Raw genomic sequence first — 24,528 nt, forward strand, 5'->3', positions numbered from 1 at the left:
CTTGCTGATGATCTATTAATCAAGGGTATTTGATGCTACTTACCCTCTCAATTCCTATGGAAGCAGTAAGAGGTTTTTTGTTTGTTTGTTTGTTTTAAAGGGTTGACTTTTTCACAGGACTGCATAAAGTCCTGTGAAAACTTTCTTTTTTGTGACTGTATGCCCAGAAACTATGAATTCATACATAAACCTATTATCAAGGCATTTTTTTTGTGGTCATATATGAAGTTAGTCAAAATAGTCACTTCATCTTCTATACAGTCTGACATCTTACTGCAACCAGGGGCATTAAACTCAATATCCATTAAAAAGAATACAGGTTTAAGACACTTCCCAGATGCTACATCAGTCTTCTATTCACATATCCTGGACATATTTTTCTCTGTACTAAAGAAAGACTGGAGGGACATATGTGGCCAGGCTCTGTCGAAAGGAAACAGTGGTTGCAGCAACATCCTGATGAAACATGATATGTTAATTATTTTGTTTGTACCTTCATTCACAACCAGACCATCTGTTTCTCCCTGTAGCATTAATTTTATCCTATTACCTAACTCACAACAAGAAGCCAACTAGTGTCTTTGCATAAATCAAACTATCTGCTCAAACTGAATGCCAAAAAATATGTAAAAAAAAAAAAAAAAAAAATCCAGTAAAAATTTAAGGAGATAGAAAGATATTTGAAGACAAACTAATGCATCGCTGCTGTAATTAATCTCCTCATACATTTTCCTGCTCCTTTTTCTTCCCTCCTCTTCCTCTTCCTCCTTTCAGCCAAGTGGCATTATACATTTGGCATGAATTCAAGGATTTTAAAATACCAAAGGTTTTTTTTTTTTTTTGGGAATCTCTGCAGAATTACAAGTAGTTGCTTCTAATCTGTGGGTGTGCAGACACAGATACTGGTGCATGTCTTTATTATCTGTCCTCAGATAAATACTCTCCAGTCACACACACACACACACACACACACACACACACACACACACACACACACACACACACACACACACACACACACACACACAGTCACAGAATTTAAACAGCTCTATCCATGTTGTTCAGTGTAAATCTGCTTCTCTATTTTTATGTGCACAAACAATTGTGATAACAATAGTGTTCAAAAAACACAAAAAATGGAAATTTCTAACCCACAGCCACCAAACTACATCACAGTACAATAAAAACTGTTGAGTCAGATGCAAGGGAAAACAAACAAAAAAAACAAAAAAAAAAACAGGTGGGTGGTTTTTAGTGGATGGACACATATTTTAGGTCCGGAATTTTTCCTGAGTACTAAGAGCCACTTCCAGTGCCACCACACATGATTCCTATCAGGGAGATAATGACTGGTGGCAATGGAGGAGGAGGAGGAGTGTGAGAGAGAGAGAGAGAGAGAGAGCGCGAGAGAGGACAGTCAAGCATTTATGAGCAACACCCACACACACTTTCATGCATACGCTGCATGCAACATCAGATTCCCAGCCACTCTGTGTGTGGATCTGCTCGTAACGGGCTTGGAGTGCCAAGATGCCTTCCTATGGCTGGCTGCTGGCTCTGTATCTAGCAGCACTACCAGGTAAAAAAAAAAAGTTTCTCTTTTTCCTTACTGATCAGTATCTGCTGTCTGTGTGAAGACTTTCATTGACCCACTGTGGTGATCAATATTTGTCTTTGTTTATGTCAATAATAGAAACTGTCAAGTGGTGAACAGGTCACATGTAAGAGTTGCTGTTACAGTTACAGTTACAGTCTGTGTTCATACACAGCATGACTCAAATACTTGGATCTTTTTAACCAGATTTAAGTATATTTATTCTCTTCTTTCTGTGTCTGCTGGTTTACTCGTCTGTATTTCTTTGCATAAAATTCGACTGCTTACACTCTCTAGTGCAGTTTTTGATTGGCAGTGAACTTGAATGTGACAGAATTAGAGGATCTTGATTGATTAGTTTAGACTGATGTTTTTGCGTAGCTCAGTTCAGTCACTTTGTGTCACCTTTCCAAGGTCGTTTACCTCTGTGTGTATGCAATTTCAGGAAACACTGCTGGTGCTGTTGCACGGGAACCAACTGAGAGGAACTGCTCTGTGATCCCACCAGTAAGATCAACTTGTCAGCTGAAGCGCTTTAATTTTGACAAGTATTTGAAATTTTAAAAGGGGAGGCTGCTGTTTCTTTCCTAAAATTTACACAAATTAAGTCATAAAGTTGAGATTAAAAAAAAATGTGACTGACCCATATGCCAGGATTCAAGACAGACTGAATAACAAACCAAACCTTTTATTCCATTTTTCAGTTGTAAAAACAAGCTTCCATAAAATATGAATCAATAAAAAAAAAACAAATCCTACCAGGGAGACCGGCAAACCAAGAAACGCATGAGGGAAGATGCACAGATGCTATTGGGGAAAAAAAACCTAAGGACAGGCCATAAACCGAGGTCTAACTGGGGAATAGGAACAGGTGGGAAATGAGATGGGGTGAAAGTAATCAGGAGGATCACAAAGAGGGAAAGTAAAATTCAAAACAAGGCGTGAGAGACCACGAACTGTCAAAGTAAAGCAGGATTTAGCAAAGTGTTCCATGATTTAAAAGAAACACTGTGGAGGCTAAAATAATAAGGGACTCAGTAGTCCACACTGGGATAACTGGAAACCCTAAACATCAACTTGAACATTAAGGATTCCAATCCCAGGGATCAGGATCATGCTGTATGGGTTTTGTTCAGCTAGTTAATGGTTACAGCACATGGACTGCAGTTAATGATTACAGAGGGAGATACAAAGCTCATGAATCAGCAGTTCCTCAAGTTTTAAATCAATCTGAAGACACTTGGTGTGTGTGTGTGTCTGTTGTAGTATCTCCCCAGCACAGCAGTAAACACCTCTCTCCAGCTGAAGGAGCTACGAGAGCAAATGCTTGCCATGAATATTTCTGCCTACGTTATCCCCGGCACTGACGCTCACCTGGTACATATGCTGCCCATCATAATTATTTCATCTGAATTCAAAGCTTGTGTTTGAGTTTCTGTATTTTATAAAAAAAAAATTTTCCCTCTTAGAGTGAGTATATCGCACCACGTGATGCCAGAATGGCCTTCATGACTGGTTTCACCGGTTCCGCAGGTAGAGTGTTTTGTTTTTTTTTTTTTTTTTTTTGCTTTTTTGCTTTTTTGCTTTTTTTTTCCCTGCCTCATCCTCCTCTTCTCTGTGACTCACTCCTGGCATCTTCAGTCATGCAGCTCCTCTGCTTTCATCCCACATCACCTCCATACATCTTGGTCTTCATTCATTTGTTTTCCTCACTTTCACTTGCTGCATCATTGCGTGTCCTCACGTGCAGGCGCTCGCCTTCGGAGGGGAACTTCACTATGGAATGATGAGCTCTATTTTCACAGTGAACTGAGTTACAGAAATGATCGTACACATTTCTGTACTCAGCTGCTGCATGAATGAAAGAATGAGAAGGTGGATGACAGTTCAGTAAAGTGCTGTTTACACTCCATCAAACCGATGCCAAACTCCATTAAGAGAAGCCACGTTTTCTGGGCTTTTATTAAGATTCATTGATGGGTATATCTGACGTGAGGGTGCAACAGTGGAATGATAATGTAAGCCCTGATTATATATCCACCCCACATCACGCGGTTGCTGTCAGTGTTTTAGGGTTTTTTTTTTTTGGTTTTTTTTTCCTCCATCCACACGTTTTTTTTTTTTTTTTCTCAGATTAGCTGGCCAATCACGCATTGCACTGAGTCAACTCTGACATTTATAGTCATTTGTAATTCACTGTCACTGCTGCCCTGTCTGTAACACAGCTGTTTTCCTGCCTCTCCCCAGGCACTGCTGTAGTTACCCAGACCAAGGCCGCTTTGTGGACAGACAGCCGCTACTGGGTTCAAGCTGAGAGACAAATGGACTGCAGCTGGGAGCTGGAAAAAGATGGTAGGGGTGGTTGGCTTTTCCTTCCTTATGACAGCACACACCCATGGATTCCAGTTAAATATATTATTTATTTATTTTTTTAAATAGCCTGTCAAATGGTGTAGAGTGTTGATGCAGAATATTATAACAGGGTTAACATCCCAAACATTTCTCATAAACAAAAATCCTTTAAACACTGATCAAGCTGATTTTTGTAAACTGTAACAAATTAAGATCCTGCAGCTTTTAATGAAACTTGCAAATTATAACTTTTCTTGCCCTCCACAAAGAGAGCTTAATGCACTGATGGTCATTCCTGTATAGAGCCATATTCACTCGCTAGCCACTTCATTAGGTACGCTTGTTCCAGTAATGCATTAAAGCACGCACAGATGGTCAAGATGACTGCTGAAATTCAAACTGATCATCAGATTGGGGAAGAAGGCTGATTTAATTGACATTGAGCATGGCATGGTTGTTGGTGCCAGAGTGGCTGAGTATTTCAGAAACTGCTGATCTACTGGGATTTTACCATACAACCATCTTTTATAGAGAATGGTCTGAAAAAGAGAATATATCCAGAGTCCAGTAGTTACCTAGGAGAAAATACCTGATTGCTGCAAGAAGTCAGAGAAGAATGGCCAGACTATTATAACCAATGTATGCAGAAGAGCATCTCTGAATGCGCAATCCATTGAAGCTTGAAGCAGATGGACTACAGTGGCAGAAGATTGCACCAGGTGTCGACTCCTATCATCAAAGAATAGGAAATTAAGGCTGCAATTTGCACAGGCTCGCCAAAACTAGACAATGAGAGATTGGAAAAATGTCGGCTTGTTTGAGTTTCAGCTTCTGCTGAGACATTCAGCTGGTAGGGTCAGAATTCGGCATAAACAAAATGAAAGCATGGTTCTATCACCAACGGTTCAGGCTGGTGGTGTAATGGTCTTTGGGGATTTTCTTGGCACACTTTGGTCCCCTTAGTACCAAATGAGCATCCACTGCCTACCTGATTATTGTTGCTGACAATGTCCATCCCTTAACGGCCATAATATACCCCTCTTCTAATGCCTGCCTGCCTGCCTCCAACAGGATAAAGCACCACGCCACAAGGCTCAGATCATTGCAAACTGGTTTCTTGAACATGACATTGAATTCCCTGTACTCAAATGGCCTCCACAGTCACCAGATCTCAGTCCAAAAGAGCACCTTTAGGATGTGGTGGATTGAAAGATTTGCATCATGGATGTTCAGTCAACAAATCTGCAGCAACTGTGTGATGTTCTGTAAATATGGACCAAAATCTGTGAGGAATGTTTCCAGCACATTGTTCAGTCAATGCAATGAAGAATTAAGACAGTTCTGAAGGCAAAATGGGGTCCAGCACCAAAAGGGGGTTCTTACAAGGTATACCTAAAAATGTTCTGAAGTAGAGAAACTCTGACAAGTTACAACAACTGACATTTCCAAGTAGAAATTAAATTAATACATTTTTATTTTCATTATTGTTTAGGCTTTATTAGCTACAGATTTAGGCTTCTTTTCTCATCTCTTAAACTATTGGTTAATGTTATGACCTCTGTATAATTTGGCACATTTATTGGGTTGTTTGTATTTTCATTTCATGTCTTTATTGATAATTGTTTGTATCTATGTCTCTAATTGCTTGATTTCTTAAAAGGATAAGGTGGGATCATGTGAAAATTTCCCTACCTATACAACTGCTGTGGTTAATTTTAGGTTAGTCACACATACACGAGCCACATAATGTAAATACTTACTGTAGCACCAACTATATATTAATCCACAGCTGAAAATACTCAACATTTGTATTCCTGTTCAGGGAACATTTGCTAAAACTATTTTTGTAACTTTAGTGAGCAACAAATGGTTCGAAGGCTGCAACCCACTGATGGGTAGGGAAGGCTGAAAAGTATTCTGAGGCAAACATCATAAGCATGAAGTGATGCATGGCTCTGAATGTTGATCTGACCTCTAAAATTGATCTGTCTAAAATTAAAATTGCCTAATGCTAAAAGAATAAATTGATAACATTTCAGATGAATGCTTTATTTTATTTTTTTATTACATGTACCCGGGAATAAACAGTAAGACTTACTTGAATTTGTTTTTATTGCACGAATCTGTTGTCGGCTTATTGAAATATTAACAAGAAGAAAATGTACACTATAGAAGAGTCAGTATTTAGTTGCAGCACATTAACCTCCTACAAGTATAATAATTTCAACATTGCAATAATTATTGTGCCACATTCAGTTTTGCCTTTCAGCACATATTTCCCTTGTCTCTCCCTCCATACAAGTTCAAACTCACTATCTGCCACAACACTGGAAATACTGAGTTCAGTGATTTATTGTAATTTTTAGTTCAGGGAAAGTGTCAAATATTCAATTCAGTTTTATTTATATAGCATCAATTCATAAAAAGACCCCCCCCTCCAATGAGCAAGCGCTTGGTGACAGAATGAAGGAAAAACTCCCTTTTAACAGGAAGAAACCTCCAGCAGAACAAGGCTCAGGGAGGGGCAGTCATCTGCCACAACTGGTTGGGGGTGAAGGGAAAGAGAGCAGCGAGAGACAAAAGACAAACTATAGGAGAGAATGCCGAAATATGTATCCAATATATATCTGCTATTCTTTTAAAATCCAAGTTATGTTAAATAATTGCAATCTCAACATTGATAAAAATGATTGACTTCACTATAATGGATTTGGTTCAACTCATTTTATTACTTTATTTATTTATTTATTTATTTATTTTAAAACAGGGTACATTCATACACTTATGTGCAGTTGCACAATCAGACAAGCTCTGTCCACAAAAAGTGAAGTTATGAATTAAAATGCCCCATAAGACATGTTGGACTTTCATTTAAGAGCACTGCATGACAGGCTTAAGGATCAAATTACTTTGAACCATTTCATCCAAGTCACCACACCACAGTGTGAGTGCAGAATACACTTCCATTTGTTTTGCAATTTTGGAGTGAGCTCATGTTTTAAAAGCTGCACAAGCTGAATGATCACTTTATAGCCCACCCACTCCAAAGTCAGTGTCCTCCTCAGTCATTCAATTGCTGTAGAAGCACTAAGCTTCTGTTAACTGGGTAATTAACTTGATCTTGAGCTGCAGTAACATAAGCATGACAAAATTTTACTTATAGCTGTAAAAGTGTGTCAGAATTCAGCTGAGGAGGCAGAGTGAGCTTTTCGGATGGGCCTAGACCCCCAAGGCCCACCTGTAACACCGACAATGATCCAGTGCAGTTCGTCAGTGTATTTGTTTTCAGTAATATGATCACCCCACTGATAGAAATTGTATTTTCTAATGAGATTTTACTTCAGTTGTGTAAAACTATATTTTTTTTTTTTATTCGTCTTTCTTTGTGCTCATTTGAGTTAATACCATTTAGATGGCTTGTTTTTAAAATTGCTGTGATGTTTTCCAGTTATTGTGTAACTTTCTGTAATAACTTGACTACACTCTGTAATTTGTCATGTTCTCCAGTGTCCATCAGCAGCGTGGCAGAGTGGCTCATCTCAGAAGTGCCACCAGGTGGCGAGATCGGCTTTGATCCTTTCCTTTTCTCCCTCAGTGAGTCTCGCTTCTCTTCCCCACCTGTCAGTCTGGCTTAACATCAATAAAAGTAGATGGGAAAATTATTGATGGAGCTTCCAGATGCCATGCAGACTGTTTACTTGTGATTGATTCAGTTCAGCGTGTGTAATCATCTGCGATTTCTTCCATTAGAAACGCAGGAAAACTACAACATCAATCTGGAGTCGAGCGATCGCGGCCTCAAGTCAATCCCCGTAAATCTGGTCGACAAAGTGTGGAAGGAAAGGCCGCCCGTCCAGTCTGATGGGCTCATCCGCCTGCCTGATAGAGTCATACGTGGGTTTCCTGTGTCTGTGTGTGTGTGTGTGTATTGTGCAAACATCTTTCAGTCTGTCACTCTACCTGTGTGGTTGTTTTATCTGTGTGCTGATAAATACCTGCAAACTGGACAGAGAGCAATAAGCAGCTTTGCAAACACAGCCATAAACAGGCTGTGAATGGTTTTTTACAGCTGGCTGATGGATCCGATACCACCTCTGACAGACTGGATGAGGATGTTGTTTGATTTATGGTAGGAGAATAGGCAAATGGAGAGCACCATAAACCTAATGGTCTGTATGTGACTAAAAGCTGGAAAAACAATCCATATAGCTTCTAAATACTCTCATAGTTCAGATATGAATGCTTGTTCTTCTGCTTGGCTGACATTCTGGAAGAAGTCCATAAAGTAATGAGAAGTTTGCACGTCAAAGTAAAGGACTTATTTACTGGAAAGGCATTGAAGTGTATCTGAGCTTAGAAGCATTCTATTATAATGCTCCATCGATCCATTTTCTTCTGCTTATCCAGCTCAGCGTTGTGGTTGGGCTGGAGCCATTCCCAGCTGTCACAGGGTGAGAGGCGAGGTACACCCATTCATGTTTGTGTTCTATTATAAAGAAGGAAATACAATGCACACCTTTCTAAAGCTACACTAATTAATAATATTATGTGAACAGATTTTCAAATTCTTAGTAACAAATTCCTAGGGAACTACTGTCTCAACTAGCAGTGTGACAGTAATCATGTATTGATGTGATCTAAAAATGAAATAGGGATGTGTTAATCAAGTTATGGTTACAGAACCTCTGTCCCACCTACTTTGAGATTAATCATTTACTAAAAATAACTTTTTTTTTTAAAGCACAAAGTGAAAATTAAGTGTTATTTCCTTTCACTGACACTACTTTCTTCAAACCCAATTTCAGCAGAGACTCAGGCAAGCCCAATTTACACTTGTAGCACCAAATGGCTGGCAAAGTTATCAACCGCCAAGTAAACCCAGCGGAGCTTTTAATCACTTTTTAAAGTTACACAAAGTCAACATCAAAAAGAGGTGTAACGAGCATATGGAGGACACGAACGCTGTCCTGCAAGATGAGATTAATGATGGAGTAGCTGGATTTCCGGCTACTAGAGTACAGATTAGAACACTGATCAGTTACATTTGTGGTGTATCATCGATCAATAACAGTAATTTCATGTTGATCTGCTGACAAGCCAAAGTGATTTCTGTGTCTCCTTTATTAGGGACGGTAAACTTTAATGTTTAAATTATGGAGTTTGAAGTTTCAAATCTCTAATAAGCAGCTGTCAGGTTAGAAATAAACAACAGAACTGTAAACTAGTAGTAATAACTCAAGTTAAAATATATAGTTTAGTTTACTTCGCTGAGCTTGTGATGATTAAAATTACCAGACTGACTTTTGCAGCATTATTCGTCTTGCTTGAGGTGTTGCATTCTGTGATTCTCTTTTTTTTTTTTTTTTCTTTTTTTTAATATATATATATTTATAGTTCTGTATCACACTTTCCTCTGAAAATATCTCTGATTGGAGTAGGCAGTGCTCACTCGATCCATTTTGTGTGGAAGAAGAGTCACCATGATATCAGTTATACCAAATGCCTGGCTATGTTGAACTTAGTTCATAGCATACCTCTCAGGTGTTGAAAGGGGAACAAAATGACAACAAATAAGGGGAAAGACAGGATTGTATATACACTCACAAGGCTTACTAGATACATGTGACATTGATGACTGCGCAGCCAATCCAAAAGGAGTGAAATCAGACGCTGGTGAAGCCAAAACACAGTGGGAAATGATCAGAGAATGAGGAAGGATGGATTTGTTGTCACTGGATGCAAATAAAAGTTAAATGTGTGTCTTTGCAGAAAGGTCCTGGCAGGAAAAAGTGGAACACATACGGATTCAGATGAGGGACAATCCATACAAGCCCACAGCTCTGCTGCTTTCAGCACTGGATGAAACGGCCTGTAAGTAACTACAATCTTATCCATAAAGCTGTTCAAACATGCTTCAATAAATCATGTTGCTGACTTGGCAAGATTTATATTGAACTACAACTGGATCACTGAGAAGGGGTGCTGATGTATATCTAGCTCTGATGTATTCATTGCAGTTCATAGTTGCTTTTCACCACCACAGTTGCAGAATTTAAATTCCCCCACCCCATTTAATTCAAGTTTATAACTTTATTTGAATGTCCAGAACTGTTCAGCATAAAAAGAAGGAAATATGAGTTAATTTAAAAGTCCACCTGAAATGAAAGGGTTTTTCTTATTGCTCTTTTACTAGCCCAATGTCCTGTGCTGGTAAGCTGCTCAGCTGCAGCAAATAAATTAACCTGCAGATGTCATAGATCAGTTTTAGATGTTTTAGTGGTCTGTTCAGTGCCGCTGACATGCAGCTGCACTGCTTGTTTGTCTGCTTTGGGTGTGTGTTTTGGGTTTTTGTCTTTTTTTTTTTTTTTAAATGTTTAATCTTTCAGAATGAACTAAAGCTGAAGAACCTAATAAGCTATTACTTAATCCCTAAAATGTCTGTTGGGTTGATGAGATATTGCTTGAAGTTAGACTAGGGCCAGGGTGCGATCTTAACGATAGTAGTATCCATGAATAAGGATACCTACATCACCGCCTCTCACCAAGGGCAACTCCAGACTGGAACAGAGTGCAGGCCCTCTCCAGGAGACTGGTTCTAGAGCTCAAGCTGTGTGTTGAGGTGAGCCCAAATATAACTAGCTAGAATCTCTCAACCTCACGCACTAGCTCAGGCTCCTTCTCTACCAGAAAGGTGATGTTCCATGACCCAGTCACCAGCCTTGACAGCCTGGGATCAGTCCACCAGGGCTTCTGCCCTTGACCATTGTCCAACACACACTGCCCCGCAGTTTCTCCTATGGGTGTCTGGAAGAGGGCATGTCTCCCCTTCAGGCTGCACTGGCCAGGCCCCACAGGCTAAGGAGCACCCTCCTCGCCTGGCTTCAGTGTAGGTCCCCGGCAACCCAATCCCAGGCAAGGTAAACTGTTCCCTTGATATTCCTCTCATAAGGGGCATCTGAATTGCTCTTTGACACAACTGCAGTAGCATCAAACAAGTATAAAAGATGCATGGTACTATCGACATCACACACTGGTTTGTGAAGTTGCACTGAGATGAGAATTTTTGCCACTTGTGTTCTTCATTATGACCCAAAATGAGTGACTGAGCCCATAAACTATTCAGAAGAGTCAGGACCGAGGACTGGAAGTGTTTTTGCAACCACAGCTATTGCCCCTTGCTGGCAGTTAAAAGGATGCAGGTTTAAGGTACATCAACATTGCTTTCCATTGTCAGATCTGGAAGCCATGTCCATCTTATAGTGTCTACAGTCTCAACACTACCAGTGGTTTAAAAAGCTGCTCCCTAGAAATGAACATTTTAGTTTGGTGTTTTTTTTAAGAGATTACTGTTCACTGCAACCTGGAATCACTGCTCCATTATTATCAGCGGCAGCTTAACTGATGAGACTGAACTACTAATAAACAGGATTTCTGCAGACTATCAATTTAGCGTCTTTTAAATGAACACAGAAATATTCAAAAGCAGTCTTATCTCCAAACCAACACAGGATGAGTTCCATTCTTCAGACTGTTCATGACTCTGATTTATGATTTCAGTATTAGCAAGTCTGCTTTTAAATAACAGCGACACAGAGAGAGTCACGCAAGTCAGACAATAGATGCAAACAGCATTTCATGGCCCAAACAGATTTTGCTGAGGAAATAAATGAACATGCAAGCTGCTGCTGACAGTGAGGTGTTTTCTTTGTTTGTTTTGTAGGGCTTTTCAATATGCGTGGCAATGACATCCCTTACAATCCTTTCTTCTACTCCTACACCCTTCTCACAGTGGATAAGATCTGGTAGGTCTATATTTAGAGACCTCATTTAAGCATGTGGAAATCCTTTTAAATTCCCTTCCCTGTAACCCCCATCACAAATACCAGATACAAAAGGACATGCAGCATTTCTTTCCCTTCATGTAACAGGCTCTTTCTCCACACGGAGCGAGTTACTGATGATTTGAAGGCATACCTGAATGCCTCCTGTGAAGGGGCCCTCTGCGTGCAGCTAAAAGGTTATGACACCATCCTTGATCATCTGAAGACCTATGTGGCCGGGCCTGGGGTTAAAGTGTGGATCGGTACAGAGTACACAAACTACGCCCTTTATGAGGTCATTACACCACAGGTATGCAGACATTTTATTTCCTTTCATGTGCTGTACAGCATAATTATATCCCTTGGGATGTTTTTTTATGTGTAACAAGCTGTCTGCATTGCTGTTCTGTTGCTGTGCTTTATACAGTAATAACAGCAGTTGTCTGCAAGTGCTGGGAGAGAGATTTTAGACTAAAGCTGCACTAATCAATACAGTACTTGGATCAAATGACTGTCTAATGTATAATGCACTGAAGAGCTCACGGACTCATCTTTAACAGATTTTCCCTGTCAAATGTGATTTGGGTGAATAATTAACCCTACCCTTTTTCCAGGACTTCTATAAATTCCATCCATTTTCTTATCTGCTTATCTACTAAGACAGGGCCATAGTCTGTCAAGGGACTCGCGCAAAATCATTTGAAGTCTATATTTATATGAAAAGACTAAAAAGACAACCCATAAAATTTTAAAAAACTGAGAATGTTTATGGTTTTTATCAAAATTATCTGCTCGTTGTTAATTTGATGCCCACAGACTGTTGCATCACCTCTTTAACAGTACTATCTGCTGTTACTTGAAAGTAAGATATTTTCCCATTCATGTTTGATATAGGATTTCAGCTGCCTGACAACTGAAGTGGTTTTCCTTGCAAGATGCTCTAAATGCTTTCAATGGCGACTAATCTGGGCTGCAAGGAGGGCAGTTTTACAACCAGTTAATTTGGTTTGGCTGAAATGTGCAAGGCCTTCCCTTAAATAGATGTCCAAATGGAATCATATGATGTTCAGCAATTATTAGGCCTTCACAGATCCATACTACCTTTTTTTTGTTTTGTTTTTTTTAATTTTTGCCTCTTGTCTGGGTCATGGTCTAAGCAGAGAAAAGGCCTTACCATCAATAAATATGTATCATTTACAGAATGTGTAATAACTAATCGTTTGTTTTTTGCATCATGTAGGACAAACTGCTGACAAGTTCCTACTCTCCTGTGTTGACGACAAAAGCCATAAAAGATGAGACTGAGCAGCAAATTTTAAGGGATGCTCATGTATGTCGCACGCACACAATGCCTCTAAAGAAAACACTCAGTAAACACACACCTTGATACATTTATTACCCCATTCAAAGATCAAAACAGCCTTTCACCATGCTGCATTGCTTTTTAATCTGCATGTTTTGTGTGTGTGTGTGTGTGTGTGTGTGTGTGTGTGTGTGTGTGTGTGTGTGTGTGTGTGTGTGTGTGTGTGTGTGTGTTGTGATTGATTCTAAGACTCACATTGTCAGTGTGTCACTGTGACTCTGTGCAGGTGAGGGATGCTGTCGCTGTCATCCAGTTCTTGATGTGGCTGGAAAAGGCCGTGCCGGAGGGGAATCAGACTGAACTGAGCGCTCTAGAATACGTCGATAATTGCCGCAAGTGAGTGCAAACAGTCCATACACAAGGAGAGCGACTGCTGACATGAAGTATTTGAATTAGAACTATTTTGCTTGAACTTGTAAAAGTATTAAAAACTTGTTAAAGACAGGATGAAAGATTTAGAAATTATGAACCTCAAGCTCAAAATGATAATAACAGTATAATTAAAGGTTAATATAATGTCATTCCAGCAAACAGAAGGACAGCAGAGGCCCAAGCTTTGAAACCATCTCTGCTAGTGGCCCTAATGCTGCTCTTGCCCATTACAGGTGAGACTATTTTCTACATTTTATACTTATTTTTGCCTTTTTGAGGACACTTACGTACATGATTATAATACTCGATGAGGCTGGAATGCCAAGATTTACCTCTCAAATGGCTGCTGAATCTTTTTAAAGCATGCTGAGGTGCTCAGTTATTCAAGATTTCAGTGCTGACAATAGATTTTTTTTTTTTTTTCAATGGATTATAAAATTTTAGAAAATCAATCAGAATCCAGAGAAGTTGTTTCAGCATAACCCACTATGTTCAAACAATAAAACAAAAGCTAAACAACAAGTCAACAGAAAATTATTAGGCTCAACAAAAGTAACTCAAGATATAATTATAGGTTGTTTTTGGACCTTATTTGATTGATTGCTATAAGCCCCACGTTACGTCTGGATTTATAATTGCAGGTTGTTTCACAACAAGGCAGCATTATAACATTTTAGTTGTATCATTAACTTGGTGCAGCTTTTGTCAGTAATTGGTGTACTTGCAGCAGTCCTAATCTCCCTACAAAATTTCACAAACAGCATGACCTTTGAAAGCATTTATTAAATAAATGTTTTGCATTATTATTTTTGCATTATGTTAAATGTAGTTGTCAAAGCTGTAACAGATACAACAGCTATATTGGAAACTTAAAATAGAAAGTCAAAAAGCCAAAACCGGAACTTGTTTTTTTTCTGGCATACAGAACATCTGGTAGAATATCTTAAATCCACTTCAAATTCTTTGCAAGCTTGCTAAGCTTGCAAAGAATGCATGTTCTTAACAGCATTGTTTTACTTCTCTAAAAGAATGACCTTAGTTTACCAAATATATTGAAAGCTGGTTGAGCTAAGCTTGCTAAGATTGTCTCAAACTTCAGTAATGCATTTCCCAGAAACCAGTTATGCAGAATCGTCAGCTCTCATTTTAAAGCTTCTGCAAAGTATTTATATACTTCAGATGTCATATACTTGGGTTCTGATAGGAACCAGTTTTATAAAGTCCAGTATACGACAACAATTATCTCTAGGCACCTGAGAATAGTCAGATATGACAAACCTGAGCTGTCACAGTAGGACTGTAGCTTTAACAGCAGTATAATTTAGTAGTTTATTTGTAAGGGACGAGTACATAAAAGACACTGATGGTTAAAGAAGCTGTGTCAGATGCACTGTACTGTGGGCAGTCCTCTGATGGTGATAGTGATTGAGTTGTAGTGTTAAAGGCTGTTTGCAAGTCAAGCAAGATGTGGGGTTTTGTTTATCGCAAATAAAACGGGTGTGAGAGGAGTAAAACAATACTGAAACCAAATGACAGATGGTATCTTAGTACTCTTCAACCTGCTCATCCATTAAGCATTGAAAAGTCTTGTTTGTTTTGATACTGCTCTGTAATTGCCAATGTCTCACTTGTAATGATTCTTTAAAAGGGACTGAGTGTAGTCCTTCTCAGTTTATGTGAAAATCTATAGTAAGAGTACAAGATGAGTAATTATACAAGAAAACTGCCTCAAATCTTACTGGAACATAATCAAAGATAATGCAGAAACAGGTTGGAGTGTTTAGGCTGAACATGACTGTGTCATGAGAATAAAGGCTTTTTTTTTTTTTTTTAAAGTGCTCTGGAGTTCTTTGTTTGGTTTTTTGTTTAAACCAGTTGCCAGATGTTGCCTTTAGACTGACATTAAAAGAGGAGTGAATGAATGCAATATATGGACAAAAGTATTGGGCTGCCTATGCATTACACACACAGGAGCTTTTCATGACATCCCATTTGAAGTCCATAGGCATCAATAAAGAGTTAGTCACTCCTGTCCATCACACTGCCACACAGAGAAGTGTGATTCAACACTCCACAGAACATGTTTCCTCTGCTCCCGTGTCCAGTGACTATGTGCTTTACATTACTTCATCCAGCGCCTGTTTGTGATGTAAGGTTTGCATGTAGCTACTCAGCCATGGAAATCCATGCCATGAGGCTCCTCTTACAGTTTTTAATACGAAGAGAAGGTTTAAAACGATGCCGTTATTGAGTCATCAGCAAGTTGATGCCTTTTACCCACCATGTGCCTCAGCTGTGACCCAGCTCTGTAACTTTGTGGTCCACCACTTTGTGGCTGAGTCGCTGTGGTGCCTTAATGCTTCTACTTTGTGATGATGCCACTTCACAGTTGATCTTGCAATATCTAGGAGGAAAAAAAATTTCACACGTTGTTGCGACAGTGGCATCCTATTACAGTACCACACTTGAATTCACCGAGCTCTTTAGAATGATCCATTCTTCCACATTTGTAAAAGCAGACTGCATGGCTGCACTATGACTTCATACACCTATGGCAATAGGACTTAAAATATTAGAAGGTGTGGCCCGATACTTTTGTCTGTATTGTGTATATGTGCATACATAGTCTTAAGGGTTGTTTACAAATCAAGCAAGATGCCATAAATAGAACAGGAGCACACTGCTCTGCTGAAACAGATGGTATCTGACTGCCCACGTGTTAGACACAAAAAATTCTTGTTTATTAAAATTGATACTTCTCTGTAATTACCAATGTCTGATTTGCATTGACTTTTTAAAAGGGACTAATTGTAGCCCTTTTCAGTTTGTATGGAAATCTAATATTATTATTAATGGGTAAGTACAGTATGAGTAACTGCACTATGCCTCAGTAATCTGACTGGAACAAGATCAAAACTAATCAGTCCCTGACTGAAGGCTTGCATGCAGAAACACGTTGGACTGTTTAGCCTAAACATAACCATACCGCGATAAAGAATTTCAAGTATTAGTAAAAAGGGAGTGATTGTGGAGTTCTTTCATTTTTAAACTAATTGCTAGATGTTGCATTCAGACTGATGTTACAGGTTTTCTTGATTGCTTTGATGTCATTCTCACATCAGGAACATCAATTCTCCACCCACATTAGCTTTCTCAATGTGTTTGTCCACACTGCTGTTGTTTCCATGCATACTTCCCTATTAAAGACATTTTTCTCAACTGAATCTCATAATTTATCAAAACAGTTTGCACTTTTCTCAGAACTGCAGCTTTTTCACCTAAATACTGTCTGAAGCTGCGTTGGTGTTTTCAGTCAAATCACCTTTTTCCAAATGAAAGAGTATACTGCACATGTATGAAGTGTGACTTTGCTGTACTACACAGCAGTGGGTTCTAAGTTTATGTATTTTATTGTCCATTTTCTGATGCATTTAATGTCAGGGGTGATTTGCAACAGAATGATAGGAGAAAGACTGAAAGGGAAGATGTATAAGACTGTGGTGAGACCTAGAGGGGAAATGCGAGAAGTAGACATAATGAAGGCTGATGCGTTTAAAGGCCTGGGGTCAACGATCCAAAGCAACAGACAATGCACAAGAAATGAAGAGAGTGCAGGCAGGGTGGAGCGGATGGAGACGAGTGTCAGGAGTGATTTGTGACAGAAGGATAGCAGCAAGAGTAAAAGGGAAGGTTTACGACAGTAGTGAGACCTGCAGCCAGAAGACAATAGTTTCACATGCAAAATTTTACTTTTCTCAGTTTCAGCAGTTATATTGTATAAAGTTTCAAATAAATCCTTCACAGTTCATGTTGTCTTAATGCTTTTTACTCTGCATTAGTCCCACAATTTTTTTTATTTATTTTTTTTTTTTTTGCGGTACTCTTTCCAAAGTCAGGTTTTGGTAAGTGATAAAAACCATTTGGTGTCTTAAGTATTAAACAGTGGTGAAAGGATTGTTGTTCATTGGTCACAGAGCTGAAGTGACTTTACAGTACATGTTTTGACATATGTGAAAAGTTTTGATTGTTTTAGCACCTTTTGCACTGTTATGAGAAATTCCTTAACTGTTTTGAGAACTAAGAGTGAGAATCACATTCCTGATGTGAGAATTGCATAAAAGCCATCGAGGAAAAACTGTAAAAGATGAGTAACTGAGTGTTTTCCTTTTGACAACTTGTATACCACATAAAAAGAACTAAAACCGAGCCAATGCTGACTTAGTGCACAGAGATATCTTCCTGAGCCTTGGAGCTACATTTTTGTCTAAATATAATAACATTGCTGTTGCATGAAGGCATTTTTTAAAATTATTTTTTTAACCTACTAGTTTAATACATTTAAAAAGACACTAGCGAGCAGCGTTACTGTCGTTTCCTGTTTTGTGCTGCAGCCCTACAATAGAAACAAACAGGAGGTTGACAGTTGATGAGATGTACCTGATCGACTCTGGTGGCCAGTATCTGTGAGTAAAAACAATCTCCTCGTACACGCCTGTAGTTTCACATTATGTCACGTGCTTTTTGAAACGAGTAACTGTCTCTCACCACTTTCAGAGATGGCACCACTGACATCACTCGGACAATTCACTGGGGAAAGCCCACAGAAATGCAAAAAGTATGAAAAAGATGTGTTTATATTTTATTTATACTGGTTTTATACTGGTTAATGAGATGTATTGCAATCAATCACCTCTGCTTTTTTTTTTTTTTTTCTCATTATGTAAAGTCTTTTTAAAAATTGTAACATTCCTTTTAAAGTACACATTTACTATGCTTCACAGGAGGCCTTCACTCGAGTGTTGATGGGAAACATTGAGATATCCCAAACCATTTTTCCCTCAGGGACAAGAGGTAGGAATGAAAAATATTCATTCACCTTTCAAATGAAGACTTCACGTTTCACCACTAGAGAGCTCCCTTCCTCCACCATAGATTTTTGGAGTAGCTGCAGTAGTGCATTTACTGCAGGATGTCTGATTGGAGCTTTTTGTTTGTCAACAGGTGTGAACATGGAGATGCTGGGTCGCCGGGCATTGTGGGAGGTGGGCCTGAACTACGGCCACGGCACAGGTCATGGCGTCGGAAATTACTTCGGAGTTCATGAGTGTATGACCCTTTCTTTGGATATAAATTATTATGCTCAGTATACACAATGCTAAAAACCATTTTATTTTGCAGTGCATATACTTGTGGTATAACTACATTGCTTAAAACCTCAGAACAGTTTGTACACATGGGCCACAGTGTGATGGAAGGGGTTTATGAATTTAATCTTTCCATTAGTAGTCTGCTACTGGGTATCCCTCTGTGTGCAGTGCCTATCTATGTCATGGTAAGGTGCAGGAAAATGTGTTTAAATGTTTCCCACATGAACAAAAATTACCAAGAAGGCCACAAAGTACAACAAGAATTTCAGGGAAATGCAAAAGATAAAATAATCTTTTTTTTAACAGGGAAGTGGCACCAAATCTTTCACTCAACCAGGTTGAAACTGAAAACAGTTAAACGGTTATCCCACTTTTTCTTCTGCATTATAACAGCAGTGTATTTGTCATTCTTAAAAGGTATTAAAAAAAACATTACTTTTATTCATTCCAGTATACTCACAAAAGTTTCTAGAGGGTATTGAAGGGTATTTAAATAGCTGATCCAGTCTACTGCCAAGATGGTGTTTAATGGTTCATTAACAACAGTATGAGGAATTATTCCTAATAGAGCTGCAGGAATTTTTTATACTCATTATCTCTTGACTGTTTAATATATACAACATTAGAAAATGTATGATGGATGGCATCATTGATTGTCTTGTTTTTGTCAACCAAAAGTATGTCGCTCAATCTATCATTTTCTTTCACTTGAGGGTCATGGTTGGGCTGCAGCTTATCCCAACCATCATAAGTTAAAAGAGAGGCATCCATTCACAATTTAGAATCACAGATTAGACTCCTTTCTATCATTCTTTTTAACCTTTCCTTTTGTTTCCTTTGCTTTTTATTTTATATTCTTGAAAGACAGAAATGAACTGCTGTGCAGTGGTTTGAATTATTTCTATGTCTAAACATGGACTCTTACACACACACAAAAGTTAGTCACGGAGATCCACAGGGTTCTGTGTGGGACCAATGCTTTTATACATGCATCTGTTGGGCAATATTAGAAAATGCTGCACACTTTTCATTGCTATGCAGAAGTCACCCACCATTATTTTAGCATGAAGCCAGATGATACAAATCAACCAGTTAAACTGCAGGATCATCTTAAAGACGTAAAGGCCTGGATGACCTCTAATCTACTGTGAATTCTGACAAAACTGAGGTTATTGTATTCTGTCCTAAAAATTTTCAAAACATGGTGTCTAAACAGATATTACTCTGGATGGCATTACCCTGAGCTCCAGTAACACTGAGGAATCCTGGAATAATTTTGGACCAGAATATGTTAAACAGATATGTAGGACTGCTTTCTTTCATCTGAGCAGTGTCTCTAAAATTAGAAGCATGAGTGATGTTGCAAAGGTTCATGCATTTATTATTTCAGGCTGTCCTAAAATTTCCCCAGAGAGCCAAAATGTACTGACAGGGACTAGAAAGAGAGCATATTTCTCCCATATTGGCTTCTCTTCATTGGCTCCCTGTTAAATTCAAAATTGAATTTAAAATCCTTCTCCTTGAATACAAAATCTTTAAAAATCAGACCCTGTCATATCTTAGACCTCATAGTACCTCATTATCCTGACAGAGCACTTCACTCTCAGACTGTTGGCCTACTTGTAGTCCCTAGGATATTTAAAAGTAGAATGGGAGGCAGAGCCTTTAGCTTCTGTGGAACCAGCTCCCAGTCTGGAATCTGGAGACAGAAACCGTCTCTACTTTAGATAGATTAGGTTTTTACTTTAAGCCTAGATTTGGCTTAAAACTTTCCTTTTTGTTAAAGGTCATTGTTAAGGCTGGATCGGGTGACCCTGAACTCTCCCTTAGTTATGCTGCAATAGGCCTAGGCAGCATCTCTTTTCACTTCCTGTGTGCTTATACACCACTATAATAATTTTCAAATGATTAAAAATATAAAACTCTGGCCCTTTCTCCCATAATCACTTTTCTCTCTCTCTCTCTCTCTCTCTCTCCTCCTACCCCCCCCCCCCCCCCCCCCCCCCCCCCCAACTGCTTGCAGAAAAAAGCTGAAACTGAGCATTTTGAGCAGCCTGAAGCCTGAGATTTTGGTTCATAGATTTATTAATCTATGTGAATATCTATGTAAACACTGACCTCATTATTTAATGTAAGCATCCATAATTATAACATCATGTATGATTACGGAAAATAAGAACAGATGTGACGGGTCCTCATTGATATTTGATGTACTCTGAGCAGTATGATCATGAAACTATACTTAAGGTTCCATGAGCTTTATTTTATAGTGTAAATCACTTCATTTAAAATGTATTGGCTGTACAGTAAATCATGGCAGTTTGTATTTGTTTTTCTGAGATATAACCTGTATTTTAATTGTGAGTTATTGTAATATTTCCCCAGGGCCTGTTGGCTTTCAGAGCAATAACATTCCCTTCAGATCCGGCATGTTCACATCTATTGGTGAGGTTTTTTTGTTTTTTGTTTTTTTCTTCTTCTTTTTCAAATAAAAATCCACATCCACCACAAGTAACACAGCAAAGTGATTTTTCCTTTTTCTTCCCAGTCTGCCTCAAATGTCAAAATCCCTAACTGATATTGTTTTTCCTCTTAGAGCCTGGATATTATAAGGAGAATGACTTTGGGATCCGGATTGAAGATGTTGCTGTGACCGTACCAGTTCAGACAAAGGTAAAAACTAAACAGTGCATTTTTTGATAATCCATAATCATGGCAATATTCTTCTTGCCTTTCTAATACAAGTTTAAGGTATGGTGTCTAACCAGATACTTATTCTGGATGGCATTTCCTTGGCCTCCAGTAACATTGTGAGGAATAATTTTTGACCAGGATATATCCTTTAATGCACATATTAAACAAATATGTAGGACTGCTTTTTTGCAGTTGTGCAGTATTTCTAAAATTAGAAACATCCTGTCTCATAGTGATGCTGAAGACCTAATTTATACATGTATTTGTTCTAGGCTCAATTATTGTAATTCATTATTATCAGGCTGTCCTAAAAGCTCCCTGAAAAGCCTTCAGCTGATCCAAAATGTTGCAGCTAGAGTACTGACAGGGACTAGAAAGATATTGGCTTCTCTTCATTGGATCTCTGTTAAATCTTTAAAATTCTTCTCCTCACATACAGGATCTTGAATAATCAGGCCCCATCATATCTTAAAGACCTCATAGTACCATATCACCCCAATAGAGCACTTTGCTCTCAGACTGCAGGCTTACTTGTGGTTCCTAGGATACTTAAGAATCGAATGGGAGGGAGAGCCTTCAGCTTTCAGGCCCTTCTGTGGAACCAGCTCCCAGTTTGCATTTTGGAGACAGACATCCTTCTCTATTTTTAAGATTAAGCTTAAACCTTTCCCTTTTGATCGAGCTTGTAGTTAGGGCTGGATCAGGTGACCCTGAACCAGTGGTGCCCAAATTCGGCCTGCGGGCTGCTTCCGGCTCTTCCGGCTGCTTCCGGCTCTTCCGGCTGCTTCCGGCTCTTGGCCCTTTAAGTTACTTTTTTGACATTTTGCCTTCCCCTCCAATTAAGAAGGTTGAGCAAAATGTCAAAAAGGAACTTAAAGGGCCAAATTGTATGTTATTTTTGACATCAATTCGCTCATAGGGGGTCATTTTGACTGTTGGGTTTTCTCTGTAATTATTGTAGGGTCTTTACAATATAATGCACCTTGAGGTGACTCTTTGTTGGGATTTTGCACTATATAAATAAAATTGAATTAAAGTAACATGAAGGTAAATTTTTCTGAATTTGCTTTTCTGTCCCTCAGTATGGAAATAACTACCTGACCTTTGACACTGTATCACTGGTTCCATATGACAGAAAGCTAATTGACACATCCCTGCTCAGCTCAAAACAGGTAAGAAATTGTATCTCACTGCACCATCAATTACAAGAAATTCTGAAAACAAGATACAAAAATATGCTGACCTGACAGAATAAAATAAATGCCCAGCAACACATCGTAGGTTTACTTCCTCAAAGCTAAGATCGATTTCCTGTTTTAACTTGTAAATACCTTTTGGGTATAAAAACCTGTGATATCAACTGTGTATTTTCTTTTTCCTGCAATGCCAGTGCTGGTTTCCTCTTAAAATCCCCTTTTACATTTTAAGCTGCAGTCTCTCTGCGGCTCAGTGATCAAAACATTCTTTAAAGAAAACAAAACCACGTGTGAAATCAACTTCTGTGTTTTTGGCTCTTCATTGGCGTCAACTTTTGAAAGACTTCTTCTTTTGAAGTTTCTGCAGTGTATGTGACCATTTAAATACTGTTATTGAAATTTCTCAGTTTCACGCAGTGGTGTCTCCCCCCCCCCCAGTTAATGTATATTTATTGTAGTTTTAAATCGTCAGCAAATGTGTGACGCATTCATGTCAGTTTAGGCCAATATCTCTCAAACTTTATACACTCAACACTTTAACATGTTGTCATGCTGTTATTATTATTTAGCATACCTGTGCTTGGCAGCTAGCATGGCTCTGGACTTGTACTAACAGGGTAAATCCCTGTAAAATACACATTCTTATGGCCTTGGCACGGGTCGTATTATAAAGCGTTACCTCGAATAAAAAAGTTTCAAGTACTGGTTTCCTGTGGAACACCTTAAAACAGGGTTATCAGACATACAGCTTGCTAAAGGTCTGGCCCAGTAGATGGTTTTGCAGATTGTAACATTTGCCAATAAGGAGGGCATGATTGTGCATTTTGCCACAGGAAACACTGTTTTGTGTTTTTTAAGAATGGATCACGTCATTGGACTGTTGCGCAAACTGAATTTCATCAGAGCTGGAAGTCTAAGTCACCTGTTTCACAGCCTACTTACTGAAAGACCTTTCACAGAGTCCTCCATACCAAACTGAATTAAAGCAGCCATGCCAACATATATTTCTGTGTCATAACCATAAAATGACTGAATGTGGAGAGAAAACTGAGACATATTGATGAAATTGCACATTTTCTTAAGACACCGCAGGATGTTCTTCATAAGTTGTATAAATGGAAGGCTCATTACATGGGAACACTTTCATAATGTACATTTATTTCTTCACTAAAACCAAAGGGAATTCAGTTTCATAATTATTTGGTAATTTTCTTTACTCTGATTAGGAATGAAGCCTATTAAATCTAGCTGGAATATCAAACAAAATAATTTTTTCAGCCCACACTTGAGTTTCAGTAAGTGTTCTTCTCTCGCCAGCTTCAGTGGCTGAATAAATACTACGAGACAATCCGGAGGCTGGTGGGTCCTGAGCTGGACAGTCAGGGCCTTCATGAGGAGAAGGACTGGATGCTTAGAAACACGGAGCCTTTTGCTGAGGTTGGATCTTCTGCGTCCGTCTCTTCCTCCTCGCTGACCCTCATCGCTCTGGCCATCGCTCTTCTCCACGATATCGTCTGAGCATCTCCATCTCTCCTGCAGTCACTCCATTCACAGCAGACTTGCACACTATTGTTACTCCTATGCAGTCTCAGTTGAGCAGCTACACCAGGTTGAGAGATGCAATTTAGCTTTTTTTTTTAATTTAAAGATAGATTTAATAACTTAATTATGCTGGTAAATGTCTGATATGGAGTTTTAAATTATGTTTTGTGTCATTTTTTTTTCTTCTTAATTTTCAGCAGTTTGAGTTTTTAAACTGGACATTTGAATGACCAGCTAATGTAATTTCTATTTTATTAAACTAAGACTCTTTAAAACAGTCCTACTGAAGGCTTTGCAACTTCACTCAGCTTAAATTTTTTTTCTGTCCACTCTACAGACAATTCTCCACAATGAGGAAGCAAAAACTTGCAGTGTTCTTGTATTAAGATTAAGATAATACTCTAAAATATCATGTTTATACAATGCAAATATTCAGACCCTTTGCTAT

General features: G+C 38.7%; 1 protein-coding gene across 1 annotated transcript; it reads left to right on the forward strand.

Annotated features, from left to right (window-relative positions):
- Positions 1-1,530: 1,530 nt before the first annotated feature.
- Positions 1,531-24,244, forward strand: xpnpep2 (X-prolyl aminopeptidase (aminopeptidase P) 2, membrane-bound). The gene is made up of 21 exons (XM_030739609.1): positions 1,531-1,579; positions 2,040-2,101; positions 2,861-2,971; positions 3,064-3,127; positions 3,842-3,946; positions 7,454-7,540; positions 7,697-7,840; positions 9,716-9,817; positions 11,667-11,748; positions 11,875-12,076; positions 13,007-13,096; positions 13,356-13,465; positions 13,657-13,734; positions 17,893-17,964; positions 18,056-18,116; positions 18,283-18,352; positions 18,503-18,607; positions 21,034-21,093; positions 21,245-21,321; positions 22,425-22,514; positions 23,856-24,244. Exons 1-21 carry the CDS (start codon positions 1,531-1,533, stop codon positions 24,054-24,056), a joined length of 2,022 nt encoding a protein of 673 aa, XP_030595469.1. The 3' UTR covers positions 24,057-24,244.
- Positions 24,245-24,528: the final 284 nt, after the last annotated feature.

Source organism: Archocentrus centrarchus, chromosome 10 (genome assembly GCF_007364275.1).
Source record: "Archocentrus centrarchus isolate MPI-CPG fArcCen1 chromosome 10, fArcCen1, whole genome shotgun sequence".
In the NCBI taxonomy this organism is placed as follows: Eukaryota; Metazoa; Chordata; class Actinopteri; order Cichliformes; family Cichlidae; genus Archocentrus; species Archocentrus centrarchus.

What these genes read in the sequence shown, in the direction of transcription:
- xpnpep2 (XM_030739609.1), top strand. Translation starts at nt 1,531, where the DNA reads ATGCCTTCCTATGGCTGGCTGCTGGCTCTGTATCTAGCAGCACTACCA. An exon ending in CCGGCACTGACGCTCACCTG is followed by an intron (nt 2,972 to 3,063) that starts GTACATATGCTG and finishes TTTCCCTCTTAG; the next exon opens with AGTGAGTATATCGCACCACG. An exon ending in GACTCTGGTGGCCAGTATCT is followed by an intron (nt 17,965 to 18,055) that starts GTGAGTAAAAAC and finishes CACCACTTTCAG; the next exon opens with AGATGGCACCACTGACATCA.